Source organism: Cavia porcellus, unplaced genomic scaffold, assembly GCF_034190915.1.
Source record: "Cavia porcellus strain 051 isolate PalLab524CR breed Dunkin Hartley unplaced genomic scaffold, mCavPor4.1 scaffold_27, whole genome shotgun sequence".
NCBI lineage: Eukaryota > Metazoa > Chordata > Mammalia > Rodentia > Caviidae > Cavia > Cavia porcellus.
The window spans coordinates 21414994-21433288 of NW_026947510.1; the positions used below are offsets into that span (position 1 = coordinate 21414994).

The 18295-nt window shown below is 35.6% G+C and overlaps 1 protein-coding gene across 1 annotated transcript in view; it reads left to right on the top strand.

The window, feature by feature from the left end:
- Gpr158 (G protein-coupled receptor 158) overlaps positions 1-18295 on the top strand; it is a 424142-nt gene that overhangs the window by 24890 nt on the left and 380957 nt on the right. Inside the window, exon 2 of the mRNA XM_003463167.4 lies at positions 12236-12341. Within this exon, the coding sequence (XP_003463215.4) occupies positions 12236-12341 (106 nt within the window). The remainder of the gene's footprint in view (positions 1-12235; positions 12342-18295) is intronic.

The following is an 18295-nucleotide window of genomic DNA, read 5'->3' on the forward strand; positions in this document are numbered from 1 at the left end:
TAGAAGATGAAAACAACCTTCAAAAATTGACACCTAAAGAAATGACTGTATTCAAGAGGTTTTCATAAAAGGATAAACAAAATCATACCATGTTTGTTTCATATTAGTATTAGCATTGTTTTCAGGATAGTCTTCTGTCCTATGTGAAAACTGTGTTGTAGTGTGATTGTGTGTGTGTGTGTGTGTATGTGTGTATGTGTGTGTGTATGTGTGTTTATTAGAACTGAGAAGTACAGGAGAGAGAAGGGTTACAACTCTGCAGCATGCTACTGGTAACAAGAACAACTCAGCATTTCCTGACAATGGAGTGGCTTCTAGAAATTGTCATATTATGTAGGCCCAAACCTGTTCTCACTTGCATTAGCCTCCAAACCCAACAGAACTTGTCTGTTTGGAACTGCTTAGGGAATATGGTATAAGAAAGCAGGTCACTTGTTTTTTCAGGCAGTTCTTTTAGATGTTATGTGAAAATGTGGACTAATCATTTTCTCATATCTTCTATGTTTTTTCCTTTTGAGTTGCTACTATTTACTGTTAGATCTGTGCACAACTTCCTCTGATAAGGTAAACCTTTAGCAGATTTCTATGTACGTATTGGGTATATCCATACCTAAACCCTCTAGTCACAACACAAATGCCATTACTGGAAGATTGAATAGAACACAGAGAACTAGTACCAATTGGTAATGGTTATTGGGTTCACTAAACCCTTAACCCCACATTATTTGCCCTATTTCATACCTAATATTGTACTGGCATAATCAGTGATGATGCATTTCATGTGGATGATTAAATTGTTTCTTTACTTCTGTTTCTTTTTTCCTTCCAATGAAACCTTTTTTTGGTAGTAATAGGTATTAAATTCAGAGTTTCATAAATGATTGGCAAGTGCTTTATCACTACATCTTCAAAACTGTTTTTCATTTAGAGACATAATTTCAGTAATTTGCCCATATTAACTTCTACATTGCAATTGTTCTTTCTCAGCCTCCCAAGTAACTAGGATTAAAACTGTGTACCACCACACTCAGATTACATGATTATCTTTTAAACAACAGTATCCTTTGATTTGCATATGTGCCACCACCTAACATACAGCCTTACACATAATAGATCCCTATTCTCCACTTATCCACAGAGTGTGTTTATAAAATTTGTTAATTTACTGAGTATTCTGGCAGATTTCTATTGAAATTGTTTGTTACACATAGTGGACTAGCTGTAATACATAGACTAATAGACTCAAGTAAATAGTTTTGAGTTTTTCATGTTTGAGATAAGTTATTTAATCTTTGGAACTCTGTCAATAAAAGGGGAATACTGTGTACTTCTGAGGCTGTTTCTGGGAAGTTATTTATGACTAAAACGTATTGTAGATTTGTTTATTGTTGATGTTATCTTTTTAATCTTGTCTGGTGTCTCATCCTCTAGTTTCATTCAATTCATTCAATGACTTATAATTCAAGTTTCAGTTGTACTAACTTAGCACTGTCCTGAAAGAACCCAGATATCTGCCTGTTTACTTATTTACTAAGTAAGCTGACACCAAGAACTCCAGCAGTGAGGTCATTCCTGATGTGATAGATTTGCCAGATATTTCCTCTGTCACTGGCTCTGTGAGAACTGTATTCTTGTCCTCTTATACTTTCTGTAGTTGTGGGCTTGTGCTGAACGACAGAGATACTTAGAGTTTTGTGAACAGTGTTTTGCCAGGATGACACGTCCCAAAGTGAGGAAGATATCCGAAGATGGCTTTAATTCAAACTTAATGTCATTAATATATAATATAGAGCCTTTGGCAGTTATATAGTAAAAGAAATTACTGTGCATTTCATTTCTCTTTTCTGTGATTTCACCTTATTTTCCAACTAATGTTGTGAAGTGTATGCTTCTGAGCACACTCTTTGTGAGCAAATAATTTTAATTAATTGCTTATGTCATTTTTTTTATTGACACAAGTTTTTGAACTCATTATCTTACTTACTTTTTAATTGCTGGGGAAAAAATACCTGACATCCAAAGTTAAAGGAGAAAAGGTTTATTTGGCTCACAGTTTGTAGAAGTTTCAGTCCATTGTCAGCTGGCTTTAAGGCAAAGTGACATGGTTGAGGCACACTGCAGAGGAGGAACAATCCACAGCAAGCAGGCAGATGAGAGAACATTAGTCCTCTTTTTGCTCTTATATTTTATGCAGGCTACCTGTACTAGGGTAGGGATAGCACTCATCCTTAATTCTAGCCAGAACTATTCCAAATCCATCTGCAGAGTGATTTAGTAATCACAGACCATTGATCCCAGAATTACATACTCTAGATTCAGCCACCTATGAAAAGCCTTCCATTCCATGACTGCATGAGGCTTTGAGGAGACATATAGGCAGAAGTCATAACATTCAGCATTTTATCCATAGATGTACTATATCTACAACCAGTCAATGTCTTTACTGCTGCTGAGTGTGATTATGTGCCCCTTTGTGGATGTGAGACTTTTTTCAAAACTTAAGAGCAGGACTTTGTGGTCATAGAGAAGGGTAAATGCAATATTTTTAAACATTGTAAGACTGATTTCCAGATAATAGACTACATTATTTTATATACCCAGCAGCAAGGATTCTGTAGCCTCATGTTCTAACTCTCCACAATCTAATTTTTTGCTGATTTTTCAAATTTAGTATCTTGTTTAATTTCTGTAAGCATAATGAAATGCAAAATTATATCTATTATTTTTATTTGCAGTTCTCTGGTTACAATAACCTTAATCTCTTTATACACTCATGGGCCTATTGAGTTCACTTTTCTAGAATTTGCTTGTTCATGTGCTTTGCACATGAAATATTCCTACAGTTCCTATTGTAGTACCTAACATTCTTCTAGCTTGCAACAGATCTTGGTCTATTTGGGATATTTCCTCATCAACTTGAGGCATTAAAAAATTATTCAGCCTGGTATCCTTCAATTAACTTTGTCCATAATATTCTCCCTTGAACTGAGCTTAAAATATTTCTGATATTACTTACTCAAAATTTTGCCTTATCTTTTCTAGTTTTGTATTTATAAAATCTTATAATATATTGTCACAGTCATTCCTTTATGTTATCAACTATTAACTTCACAGTTTTATTCTTAAAAGGTCTTAAACATGTTGAATCTACCTGTGTACAGTGGTACTATACATGGATTCAGTTATTTTTGTTATTCAGTAAGAAAACTTAGTCTCTCAAAACTGTCATCTTTTATCACACATGTAAGTGCCTTGTATCCATGTTTGTTTTATTTTTGTTCTGTGTCTTCATTTGCCCACCATGGTTGGTAGTATGTATTAATATGTGGATGGGTAAATTCTTCTCTCGCTCTCTCTCTTTTGCAGCTGATTTTTATTATTCCTCTTAAACTTAAGTAATCTATTATGCTTCTAAAAATCAATTTATAATTTTTATTATATATGAAATTTATGGTTTAAATTGATGAGAATTGGCATTTTTATTGTAATGTTATCCCTTTATGAGCAAGAAATGTCTATTTATTCAAGTTATCTATTCTGTTGTTCTTTGTTTATTTATGTTAGTCTTGCCTTATGGGTATTTATTGTTTGTATTATAATTCGTTATTACCGTTATTTTGTTACACTTCTAAATCTAAGAACTTAATTTGTCTGACATGTCTGTCTATTTTTACGGACTATTGCCTCTTTGTTATATATTTATCCTTAGCATTAGTGTTTCCTCTGGTGTTTCTTCACTTCTACTTTCTTGAAATAAATATTTAGTTTATTAAAAAGTTTTGTTTCCTGATGAATTTATAGTATTTAAAGCAACAACTTCCCTAATATTTTATTAATGTTTTTCACAGTTTTTTTAAATGTAGTGTTTTCACTGTCATAATTCTAAATATATTTTTCAACCTAAGAGAAATTTACCAAACATACAAAGAATATTCAAGCTACTCTTTTAAGCAACTCAATTCACAATTTAATGGATTATGTATAAAAGACACAGTATGAAAGTAATTCTTTGGAATTTGAAGTTCCCTTTGCAATATAATCTGGTTAACTTCGGTGAACATTTGGTAGATATTTTGTGCATGCTCTAATTAAATGATTTATGGTTGATAACTTCCAAAAATGTCCAACAGCTTAGATTTATTAATTGTAATATTTAGATTATGTATTCTGCTTGCCTATTTCTGTGTAAGAAAATATTGTACAACCTAATGACATAAATGAAAAATTTTATTTTTCTTACAATTACACAGGTCACAAATATGGAATGGCTTAGTTGGGTGGTTTGCTTGCTATGGTTGTATGTAATATCAGCTGGGATGGCAGGAGTCGGAGGATCCACTGTTAAGGTGAATTTGCTCATGTGTTTGACAACTGTGCTGAACATTTGGTATAGTTGGAAAAAGTGTGAACTCTTAACAATCTCTTCACAAAGCCAATCCATCTGGTATCCTGGGCTTTCTTTCTCTTGGGAAGATAATCTCAAGGTAGCTGGCCATCTTTCATACAAAATGTACTTACAGCTTTCAAGTAGATGTCTCCCCACCCTTGAACCTCATTTTTTTGTGGTATTGTACTGAAGACAGGATTTAGTCATCTAAAGAGGGTGCAGATGAGTATGAATGGGAATGGTTTCTTGAGTATAAAACCTCTTCACACCTGTAAAAATATTACTCATCTCCTTTTCTCCTTCAAACTCAACATATAATTGTGGCAAAGGTACAGAATGACTAGAACATCTCTCCAATTCAAAAACAAGGAATGGAATACAATAGCAATTTCCAGTCTCTAATAATTCTGAAATCCAATTGAGCATTTTCGCCAAATCTTTTCTTAAGACTCAGTCCTGTGCCTTAGGAGTACCTCTCTGAAGGTCTAGCCATTTGTGGTCTTGAATTTGTCCTCTGAGTTATCTTTCCTTTCCCCTAAGAAACTGTTTGCAACTGAATAACTTTCTGAGCTTGTTTCTTTACCAGAGAGATCGTGGCCCTCATATTTTAGAATTTTGTGTTGTCTGCTTTCCATTTACTGTCAGTGTCACTTAATGAAAAGTGTTGTGGGTTTTCTAAGGAACTTAGCCATGCACATAGACACACACACACACACACACACACACACAGAGATTTCTTTGAGACAGGCAAATTTTTTGGCTAAAAAATTCTTGGCTCTGTGGCTACTGTGCCTTAAGAATCTTGGAAAGGTCTGGAGGGATACCTGTAAGGACATTAGAACTTTGGACTACCTGAAATGTCCTGTGAAGCAGCGCCTTAGATCTTTTTTTTTAGGTCTTTAGGTTTCACAGCACCATCCAGGGGTATTTCTTTACTCCAATGCCATTCCATACTTTGAGAATCTTTCCTAGGAGAGAATGAGGCTGAGAAAGAGTTTTAAAAGGCAAAGGCCTTCATTTTTATATTTCTTCTAAATTCCACTAAAAAACAAAGCCATTCCATAACATTACTCACAATAGCCAAAAGATGGACAAATCTAGTGTACATCCATAGATGAACAACTAAGATATGGTATATATATATATTACAATGGAATATTACTCAGTCCTTAAAAGGTAGTTATCATTCATGCCACAACATGAGTAAACCTTGAGGACACTGTACTAAGTGAAATAAATCATTACAAAAAGACAAATACTGTATGATTACACACATATAAGGTACTTGAACAATCACATTCATATAGATGAAAAGTAAAATGGTGGTTTCTCATTGCAGAGACAAAATACCTGAATGCCACAAATTAAAGGAGGAAAGTTTACTCCAGCTCACAGTTTGTAGAGGTTTCACACCGTAGTTAGCTGACTCTGAGGCAGGGTGGCGTGGCAGACGGGCATTACGGAGGAGAAGCAGTTCATGGTGTGGCAGGTAGAAGGCAGCAGCAGCAGCAGCAGCAGCAGCAGGAGCAGGAGCAGGAGCAGCAGCAGCAGCAGGAGCAGGAGCAGGAGCAGTGGCGGCGGTGGCAGCCTGCCTTCTTTCTTTCCTTTTTTATTCTATCCAGGCTACAAACCTGTTGATTGGTGCCACATATCCAGGGTGGGGCTTCCATTACCCGTATTCTTAACCTCGGTTTCTCACCCTTAATCTATATTCACACCACCCTAATCCAGCCACCTTACGACTGCATGAGTCTTTGGGGAGGTGTCCACATGTAAGCCATTACGGTATTCTACTCCAAGACGATGGGGAAGGGGAAGTGCTGTGATAGGTACAGAGATTCAGTTTTGCAAGACAAAAAAATTGAGGGCAATAGATTGTTGTATTATTTATGTTTTATCACAATTTTTAAAACAAACAAAACAAAAACCTAGCAGTCCTTTTGTTAGTCTGTGTCTCTGTATTTGTCACAGATGGCTATAAAGAATAGTACTCTCCACGTTTGCCAAGAAACTTCAACCAGATGTGCAAATTCTTTTGTTCACAATTTACAATACCATCAAACTGCCTACCTTTTATGTAACACAAATCCCCTTTCTTCTGTTTGAAGTACCTTCTCTTCATTGCATCTTGTATTCATTAATAGATTTCCACTTTCATTAACTATCATAGAGGTCCTTTCAGCTTCTGCTTTTACCTGGTCCCAAAGCTAGTGCCACATGTTTCAGGTTTCTCTTACAGCCACAAGTCATTTTCAGGCACCAGACTCTGTTCTGGATGTCTATGGTTAGGTGCCTGTTTTAATTTTATAACTTTTCTGGTATTCTATCAATTCTGATTATACAGACTCATTGACAAGTTTTTTGGTTGTCAATAGAAAGGGGGAAATTACACCCAAAATAAGATGGAGAAGAAAGAACAGAATCTTAAAGCTTCATTCAATATGTCTAGTATCTCTTTCCATCTTTCCATCCAAAATAACACATGTTTTCATTTTGCTTGGGTTTTCTTTCTCTCACTTTGTTTTATTTGTTTGTCTGTGGGGTCTGTCTTGGTTACTTTTTTCTTGTTGCTCAGGAAGAATACCTGATGCCCAAAGCATGAAGGAAGGAAAGGTTTATTTAGTTCACAATTTGTGGTAGTTTCAGTATCTGATCACCTGGTTCCAAAGCGAAGTGACGTGGCACAGAGGGGACAGTTGAAGGCAGTGGAAGACAGCAAAAGCAACAAGAACACAAGATTGAGGAAAACAAGCCTCTTTGTCCGCCTTACATTGCAAGCAGGCTACCCACCCTCTGGTGGAGGTGGCACTCACACTGTCTCGGTGACTTCCTCTTGCACAGGATGAGGATGTTTGCAAAATGAGGACCCTGGCCCCTGCTAATTCACACAGTTAAACTTCTAAACTTCTCAAGTTGTCACAGTGAACAACATCCCAGCGCAGTGAGGGCTTGTCCTCTAGCCACTAGGATGAAGAACTGCTGAGTTGCTTAGTCGAGCCTCTATATGTCTCAAATTGACAAAATGTATCAACATCATAATAAGGTCATTGATAGCTACTCCTTGCTTGCCTTTAAGTACGAAGTTTCTCCAAAGTTAATTTTGGGGGTGGGAAGACTTAGAAACTGAAGGGAAAATACTACCAAATAAATAGACATAGACCATGAAAACTTAGTCTAGTACGGAAAGAGATCACTAACAATTAATTAGTACAGTGTGCTAAGTGACTTGAAGGAGAGTGAGTTCTAGTGAGAACATGGAAGTAGTTTGCAGTTCACGTAAGGCTTTAGAAGGGGCTAGATGGGAGTCACAGGTAAAGTGCAATGTAGAATACAGGGCTTCAGTTACAAAGGAGTCTATAAACAAAGACGATTTTGTTAGAAAACATGATCTTTTTGCAAAAATATTCCAAAGGTCAGAAATAATAGGGGCCTAACAATAGTGTTACAACATAGAAGCCTGGATTTTATTCTTTAGGAAACTGAGGATATCGATCTTGAGGAGGAAATTATCAGGATCAGATTTCCTCATTTCAAAGATTACACAAATAGTGTATGATATTTCAACTTCGGTGTATGATAATAAGCTTTAGTGTTCCTTTAAGCTTGCGTGGGCACCTTTGTAACTACTGGATTGGGCAGAGGAATGAGTTTTGCAGTCTACTGTTCTTGTAAATTTTTTTTTTTTTTAATTTAAGGAGAAAAAGAAAAAAAACAGGAAAAGGATACAAGGAATACAAAATTTAAAAAATAAACAGTAAGAAATCACTAGTACATATTCTCATCTTAGAAATAGTTGTTCAAGTTACAAAATTAAAGCATATAAAGTGGACTTTCAAACAGTGAGACTGGAAACAGTTTTGTTCAATGATCCAAAAAAACTCAGTAATATGGTTATCTATCTTATACACTTAAACATATATGCAGTTATAACCTTTAGAGCACTTTCTTTTCTTTTCTTTTGAACAATGACAATCACACATTTTGGGTTTTATTACTCCCCCAGTGCTTATTACTTTTTTTGAAGAGAGTAAAACCAAATGCGACATATCAGAACAGAGTCAGTCAAATCAAAAGGATGGACATAATAGATCATGTAAAAACAAAATACAAGGTAATCAACAGTGGTTACCATATTGCCTCTTGCTATTTTTAAGAAGAATTGCCAGTGACAAAACAGTAAAGAATAAAACCAAAGCATTGGAGACATTATAGGACTTTAAAAGACGATAATAGTCAACCAGAATGGGCGTCATAATGAATCTTATTGTCTTCACAGTTGTTGCTTATACTTTCGAACTTGGTACTATCAAGCAAAGCAGAATATGCCTCCATTATACTTTCACTAATCTGGGGGCATTTTTGGAAAGCAACTAAGGGAAAGTTCAGGCTTATTTAGACTGGATTAGTCAAACATGTAGTTTATAGTCACCTTTAAGTACAGCTTAGTTATTGCCATGCTAGTACAGAATTGGCTTTTGGCAATACTGGACTTTGGTTATACTGTAGTTTTACATATATAACTAATTCTATATTTGCTTCTGAAAGAAGGATCCCAATGGGCCTTATAAACTTCAGAAGCTGTAAACCAGTATCCTTACCTGGAGCAATATCATACACAAACAGCCATTATTAAAAGAAATGTGCCCCATGAGATATGAAGGTCTCAATCATGGCAATGGTCACAGAAATGGAGAGGAAAGATCAAGATACAAGAAACATGCAGGGAGTCCTAGTTCAGGTATTTGGCAGTTGTCCTGACCTGGAGGCCAATTCATAAATAATATCAGAGGAGTCACCAAGGACATATCTAGTTTGGGCTTGCTGTGGTTCAGACCTCTGATGACAAGTGAAGGTAGTATGTGGTAGTCTGCAAACAACTGAGCTCTCTGATATTTGGGGTGTAGCATTTCTTGTATGTTCCAGGCTCTGGAAACTACTTACCACGCTTTTTTAAAGCCTTGCTATTCTATCTTAAAGGCTAAAAACAGAAATCACTGCATCTCTCTCAGGACTTCCCAGGAGCTCAATGGATATAGGAACAGCACTTCCGCCCCAGAGGTGCCTGCTCAGGGGATGCAGGGTGCAGGGGGCCAGAGCCTCTGGCTGGCCTTCATCTATATCTGCACATGGGAGACCAAAGGTGTTTGAGTCTCTCTGTTTCCTTCAGCACATTATCTTTTACTGTGAAAGGAACATTTTCTGCTCATTTAATCCCCTACACCTCCACCCTGCCCCCCAAGTCTGCAGTGCCTTCTCCAGGGTTTTATAGGTCTCTGAGCACCAAGACAAGGTACTAATGAAGATGAGTCAGGGATGATTTCCCAGCTGGCAAAAGCATGGCTCATTACCTCTGGTGATTTTGCACAACTGTGGAGTGCTTCATAAGCTAAGTGTGTAGTGACTTGGTTTCCATAAATGGGTTTAGAATTAAGAGGTTAAGATACCCATTTCTCAAGTCAGTCTTCTCCAGAAGGGACTAGAATAATTGCAGCCTCCTATAATCCTAAAGTAGCCGTGTTCCTGAGTAAGCTGGAAAGTGTTGAGATTTTCATTATCTTGAGACTAAGCTCTGCAAGTACGGAGGGTGGTAAAGAAACTTAACCTCATTATTACAAACAGTTGTGATACAAATAGAATTGCCTATGTTAATTACTTTACTACCTAGAAGCACTTTCTTAATAAGACAGTCAAAGGAAGACTATCAAATCACCATGGACAATAGTAGTCCAGTGGGAAATTTTGACACTGTGATTGAGAGTGTGAATGTACAGTGCTGTAATTATCTACTCAACAGCACAGGCAAGTTAGAAATCTTATCTCAGTAAGGATTTTTCTAGCCAACTATTCAAAACAAATTTGGCCCATCCTTTTCCTGCCCTTTCACAGGCTTATATCACCTCTTTTCCAATTATTTCTTCCTTTGCAGCATATAGTATAATATTTATAGCATAATTACATTTATTTATTTATTTATTTATTACAGTGTTTATTTTCTAACTCATGGTAGAATTAAGCTCTACAAATGCAGAATTTTTCTTCTCTCTTCTTACTAACAAGCAATTCTGGATCATTACTGGCACTCAATGAATACTTATTGAATAATGAATATACTATTTTCTAAGGGCCATAAAGTAAAATTAGAAATAGGCTTAGATGTTTGACATGACCTTTGCAGGATATATCCCTGTGAAAGATTTCACAATAATTTAAAGAAGGAAAGAGTTGAAAAGAATCATAAGCTGTGATAAAATAGAACTACTGTATTTCTGTTTTGAAAGGTGATTCAATATTGTTAAAGCATGGTCACTGATTGTCTTGGTTACTTTTCTCTCATTGCTGGGATGAAACACCCAGCACCCAAAATGAAGGAAGGAAAGGTTTACTTAGCTTATAGTTTGGGGAGATTTCAGTTCATAATCAGCTGGTTCCAAGGCAGGATGGCATGGTGGCAGGGTGGCATGGTACCAGGTCAGCAGTTCAAGGCAGCAGCCAGCAAAAGCAGCCAAACCAAGAGTGGGGGAGAGTGAACCTCTTTTCTCCCTTACATGGTACACAGGCCACCCACCCTCCAGAGTGAGTGTACCACTCACAGAATCTCCTTGCCCTCCTTTTGCACAGGGTGGGGATGCTTGCAAAGTAAGAACCCTGGCTCCCTGCTGAGTCTCCTAGTTACACTTCTAAACTTCTAAACTGACCCAGTGTATTAACCACAACACTGATGTCCTTAAAATAGTAGTTTACTTTTGCTGGTTTTATAATTTTGTTTGTATTTATTTTATAATTTGTTGAACTTTGTGGTGAACTATATAAGCTAAAATGAGGAATTTGGGCTTCTTGCATGTTTTATTTAGTTTTATTTAATAATGAAAATAATTTAACTTGAGAGTGTCTAACTTAAAATGAAAATATGTCTTACTTCATAAATGGGTGTTTATACTTTTCTTGTTTGTGAAAATCTGCATTATAAAGCACAGGCTTCAGGGTCCCAGACATACAATAGTTATTTCAATAAAGTGAAAGTGAGATAAATCAGTCTTGGGCAGAGTGCTGCTGCCGCTGCTGCTGCTGCTGCTGCTGCTTGTGGTGCTAGAAGTGCTGGCGGTGCTGAAAAACAAGTGATTTTAGGGACATCTAAGAAATTGAACCAAGTGGAGAAATTTTGGTTGAATTTGAATCTTTCTTGGCAATTTAGACTTTGGCTTTAAATTTGGGAGTTGTCTTTCTTAGTGATTCCTCAAATAGATAAGTGACATGCAGACCTCCGCCCTTTTGATATTTAAATGAAAAGAATCTTAATCAGCATTTCAATAGATGATGTAAATCTCTGGTTTGCTATGGGATACTGAAAGATCCAAGGGGTGTGTAGAGTTCATTGATAGGAAAATCAAAGGGAAAAGAAGCTTGTTTTCTGTTATTGTCCTCCTCCAACTTCCTTGTTCATCGTTCCACAACAAGAAATAGAAGTTGAAAGAAAAGAGATGACGGCTCAGGTGTGATCATCTTTAATAAAAGGAATTTTGAGGGCAAGTATTATTTTAGAGTTAAATTTTCTATGATGCCCAATGAATCTTGGTGGGGCTTCAGTCAATAAATATTTACTGAGCACTTATGTGTCAGGCATTATGAGGAGTTGAAGACAGTAAACAATGCAAATCAGTTTTGGGGACTTACATTAAAACTATTTCTTACTAACTTTGTTCTATTGTGTATCTTCACTTGGTACAATGTAGTTAAATGTGAGTGGACAATTTCAGTATGTTTTTCCTGCTTGTTTGGCTGATTTCCACAATAGAATAGAGTCAGAAATTGTGAAGTCTCAATTTGTTCTTTTTATCTTTTCACTTTTAGGGGTGTCATGAAAGTCGATATAAATCTTCAGAAAGTGGACATTGACCAATGTTCAAGTGATGGCTGGTTTTCAGGAACTCACAAATGCCACCTTAACAATTCAGAGGTAAGAATGTGAAAATAAAAGCCTTTTAAATCAAGTCAGAAATGCCTTACTCTTGTATAGGTTGTATTTATATGAGTTAATGAACAAAAGAATGCAGATATCAACGCTGCCAAATGAACCAAGAGGCAGAGAAAATAAAATTTATGCAGACTGCCTATTCATTTTTAATTATTCTCTTAGGAGTAGGCCAAAAGTTAGAAGTTTGACTTTAGTTAAAAGCTGACCTAATTCTTCAAAATGGGCTGGAAATTTAAAATAACCATGCAGTGAGAAGGCAGTCCTGGGAGGATCAGCCAAATTGTGTGCGTTTTAATAGAATATGATGCTTATTGAAATGTTGATGGTGCTCATTCAGACATAGTACCACTGGCTAAAATGAAGAAGTGCAGGTGAGACTGAACAATTCTGAAAGCAAGGAGGAAACTATGTGTAGGGACCTGGAAAGAAATTGTGTGCATTCATGTGTGTGTTTCCAGTTTTTAACTCCCACCCATCCCTGATTTGATGGGATTCTAGTGATAAGGAAGAGATATCATCCTCTTGAGATACAATCACTTGTCTTTTGTAGTTTCCAAGAAGAAATGTGGTGGCATGCTAGTGATTTCACTTTTAGTAAATCTATCTTATTGTTTCAAGATGACTATGGAACAAATGTACAATAAGACTTCTGCTTGTGAAACTTGAATTATTCTAATATTGACTTCATTAGTTTGTGAGGAAACTCAGTTTGATTTATTTAAAATAAGATATTTCCATAAATGTAGCAATCAACAGGCTTAATTTAAATTCTTACTACTTGCAAATGGCAATTTTACATTTTATATATAGTATAATTTGAAGGTAAGGCATTAAAAATCAAAAGGAAATTTAAAATTAAGTGCTCATTTGTACTATGACATTAATAGAAAAATGCACAGATGTGTACAAATATACATACATATACCTGTATATTTTCATGTCTACTGCATGCTTACCATATGCACCCCCTAGTATGCATACCCTTGCCACATGCAGCCCGAATACCACCGTCGTCTCATATCTTCAACTGGCCTTCCCTGTTCCCTATGTCCCTTACACTTTCCATCAAACCTTTACTCACTCCTGTGTGCTCCACCAGAATACCCTTCAACTGTTCTGTCTTCAACCCCTTGTGATGCTTCCCCAGTCTCCTGGATCTCCCCATATTCATTACACACCTGCATCATATCCCTATGACAGCCTTCTGCTTCCTTAAATAACCATGCATGCTGCTCACATTTGCCTTTGTAACTCCGTGCACCTCACATAACCAACCTTCCACAGCTATCATCTTACACCTCTCTCCTGCCATTTTGGACCAAATGATATAGGTGAGTATTTCTGCCTTGTTAAGTGATAAAAGCCAAAACCCTTCTTTTGTTTCCTTTTTCTGTTTGTTCTAGTAGTTTTGAACATTTTTGAACCTCTGCTTCCCTTTGGGGATAATTCTGGTATTTTTAAAGAATAAATTTTAATAATTGATTTGGTGGACTGTCCTTAGTCCAATTATCATCTCTATGTCAGTGGCATGAAGCCACTAACCACTGTCTTGTAGCCAGAGTAGACATCTTTCTGCATGGCTGTCATATTGTGGATATTGATCTGTGTGTGCTCATTTTATTTCAGCCTTGTTTCAGTGGTGCTCCTGGGCAGTTCAATAAGCAGTCTGTTTTAGAAACCAGCAGATAGTTACTCTTCTGTTTGCTATAGTTGCTGCTTGCTTGTAATAAATAATATTTGCAGTTTTTGTCTTTATTATATATGTATGTTCTTGACTAGATGATCACATTGCAAGAGCCTCTTGATATCTATTTGAGTAGATGGTCATATTGCAAGAACCTCCTCTAGTTCTTCATTGTCATAGTATTGGGAACATTGATTTTTCTGGATTTTGTGTTTTGTTAAAAGTTTTAAACTAAATTGTTTCAAGAAAAATATCCTCCTTTGATTAACAAAGTTTGTGTTGAAATAGATAAACTTTCATCATCATTATACATTGGAGCATTGTATTTATTCATTTCCTATTGGAAAAACTGAACAAACACCATAAACACTGTTAACTGTACAGTGAATTTCATTTGAAATTTGTAGAAGGAGTTCATTGACCAGAAAGTATTGAAAATACTATATCTATGAGTTCACAATTAATTTTTTATTTTAAAGAGAATAAAACAAAAAACAAAACAAAATAAAGCAAATAAGAACAAACAATGCAAGGGATACAAGACTTCAAAACAAGACAACAGAAAATCAACAATGGTTACCATAATGTCTCTCATTTTCTTCAAAATAGCTGTCTATACCATCACACACAATAAAAAAACAAAACAGACAGAACAAAAACAATCAAAACAAAAGAATGAAATCATTGTAGGACTTCAAGACAAGATGGCAGAAAATCAACAATGGCTACCATAATGTCTCTTGTTTTCATCAAAATAACTGCCCATATCTTCACACATATAAAATCAAAACAAAATAGAATAAAACCAATCAGAAGAAAAGAATGACAGCATCAGAGGACTTCAAAACAGAATAATAGGAAATCAACAATGGGACCATAATATCTCTTGTTTTCTTCAAAATATCTGTCCATACCTTCACACATAATAAAATCAACCAATACAAATAGATTAAAATCAATCAAAATGAAAGAATGAAAGTATTATGGGACTTCAAAACAAGATGATAGAAAATGAACAGTACCTACTATAATGTGTCTTATTTTCTTCAAAACAGCTGTCCATACTACCACACATAAAATCAAGTAGAACAAAATAATAAAACCAACAAAGACAAAAGAATGAAAGCATTATAAGACTTCAAATCAAGATGATAGGAAACCAACAATGGCTACCACAATATCTCATTTTCTTCAGAATAGCTGTCCATACTATCACATATAGTCAAATCAAACTAAACAAAATAGAATAAAACCAATCAAAAAATGAAAACAAGATAATAGAAAATCAACAATGATTACCATAGTACATCCCATTATCTTCAAATAGGTGCCCATACCATCAGACACAGTAAAATCTAACTAAACAGGACAGAATAAAATGAAACCTAACAAAATTATGAAAACAATGCAAGAATATAAAACAGGATAATGGGAAATTAACAATAGTTACCATTTTCCCTTTTTAGGTGTTTTCTACCCTCTCACTTTCATACTACGTACTATGATTTTTGGATCCCAATAACTCCTTCAGTTTTTTATGCTAGGGAGATAATTCAATGTTCACCTGTATAAGCCCAAACCACTTCACCCATGAGGATAATCTACAGTTACATACATTTTCCTACAAGAGCTTTGAGATTATCCTATTTTATAGCTGGGTAGCTTTCCATTGCATGAAAATACCATATTTTTCTTATCCATTCTGTGGTTGGTGGGAAAGTTACCTTTGCTTTTTCTGGTCTCCTGTCACATGGAATAATTGTTTTCTCTTCTTTGATTTTCAGCCTATGAATTTCCTTTCAAGTTAAATGTATTTCTTATTACAGTATATTGATGGATCTTGTTTCTTGATCCAATCTTCCTGTGTTTCTTTTTATTGGTGAATTGAGGGCATCTATGTTAATGGTTACAGCTGGCGTACATTGGTTCATCTCTGCCATGCTGTCCTCCTGCGGATGGCCCTCTGCTTTTTCCCTTCGTTCACTTGTCCATCCTATTTCTGATGTTGTTCCTGGAACCATGGTCATCTTTATCTCTCTCTAGAATTTCCTTCAGCATTCTCTGTAGGATTGGTTTGCTGGTTATGAATTCCTTCAGTTGTTCTTTATCATGAAGGTATCTTATTTTTCTTCAATTCTGAAAGATAGTTTTACCGGGTAGATCAATCTGGGTTGGAAGTTGTTTTCTTTCAAGGTTTGAAATACTTCAAACTCTTCCTGACCTGATAGTTTGTGTTGACAAGTCTGCCATGATACTTGGTTTTCTTTTATAGATGATCTGTTTCTTTTCTCTTACAGCTTTTAACATTCTGTTCTTGTGCTGAATTTCTGGGATCTTTATTATTATATGTTTAGGTGTAGATTTACTTTGGTTATGGCTAGCTGGAATTCTAAATGCCTCACTTATGTGCATGCCAGATCCTTTCCTCATGTTTGGGAAGTTTCCTGGTATTATGTCTGGTATTACATCTGGTATTATGTCTGTAAATAGCCTTTTTATTTAATTTGTGTTGACTCCTGCTTCTTCTCTGATACCTATCACTCTTAAATTATTTTTCTTTGCATTGTCTTGCAGCCATTGAATTGTTATTTCCTGTTTCCTTGTTATTTTTAAGAGAGCTTTCCTTTCATGATTGCTACCTGTGATCTCTCTTCAAGGTCTGAAAGTCCATCTTTAGCCTCATTCAAGTGGTTTTGTGAGCTTTTGATTGACTTATTAATTTCCTGTATTTCTTTTTGAATCTTTTTCATGCATGGTAAATCCTTCCTATATTGTTCACCCAAGGTTTCCATCATTTTCCTCTGCTCCTGCTTTTTTAAAAAGCCTATGTCTTCTTTAGATATTCTCAGCAATTCTTTCATTATATTTGTGATTTCTTCTTTTACCTGAGACATTATTTCTGCTTTGATTATTTTTAATCTCATGAAATTGTCTTTATTATAGTTGTCTTCTGTCTCACCACTGCTCTTGTGTTCTCTGAAAATATTTTTTTGAAATATTGTTGTTCAGAAGCCCTTTTCTACAGATCAGTGACTGTAGAATTGTGCTGTCCAATGTATATCAACTAGCCACATGTGCCTACTGAGATTTAAATCAATTACAATTAAACAAAATGGAAAATTCATGTCTTTTCCTTACCAACCCGACTTCAAGTGTTTTTTAATAGCCACTTAACAGCAAGTGGTGCATGTTGGGCATTGTAGTTTACAGCTCATTCTGCAGTGTGTTCTAGTTTATAGTGTAGTCAAACCACACCAGCTGTTGAAAATTTTCCAATTCCTGAGTTTCCATATAGAGTTGAATCAATAGCAGTGCCTTTAAATTCAACAAGGAGGGGCTGGGGATTTAGCTCAGCAGCATAAGTGCCTGCCTTGCAAGCAGGCAGTCGTGAGTTCAATCCCTGGTACTGATAAAAAGGAAAAAGACAAATAAAAAATAAAAAAGTAAATTCACCAAGGGGCATTTCAGAACACATTTGAAATTAATTTTATCTTATGAAATCTTCTCATGATCTAATGTATTATCTCAATTGAAAAAATAATTACAATCAGAATACTATGTTTACAAGTCATTTCATTTTGGCAACTGTAACAGTCTTTCCACCAACAAAGAGAAGTAAATACTGACAATCATCTGAAATACTTTACATTCCCATTGTTATATTTTTCTCTTATTATCAGTATAAATATATTTTATGTAATATAAAGTCATGCTCACCTATCAAAATGAAGAAAATTTCATTGATGTTTGTCCCAGTGCCTGACACTATTGAGACAGTGGAGACAGTGTATTGTGATGTTAGATGGCCTCCCTATAATCTTCAGCTATATTAAAAAAACTTTTCCCCACTGTTATATTGCCCAAAGGAGAATTGAACATTGTTGCTTCATAGTAGCATGCATTAAGATATTTGAAGACCGTTTTCCCCTATCTTCTGAGTCTTCTTCATTCCAGGATAAATAATCTTTGGTTCAATCAAATATGCTTGCCCTTTTAGGCTTTTCCAAAGAGGCCATAGTACAACTGTGTGGATCCCTATTTGGTTTTGGGATTGAGAAATGCTTGCTTTCTTTCATCACACAGGCTTTATTTTTAAAATTAGTGGAAACTGATATTTTCCTGTTATGCTTCTGAGAGTTACTGGGATGGAGATTCTGGAACTTTTCTCAAACTAGAGTTAGGAATTAATTTCTGTGGTTAAGAGAAAGCTGACAGTCAATTTCAGATGTATCCAGCAACTGAACCGAGAATT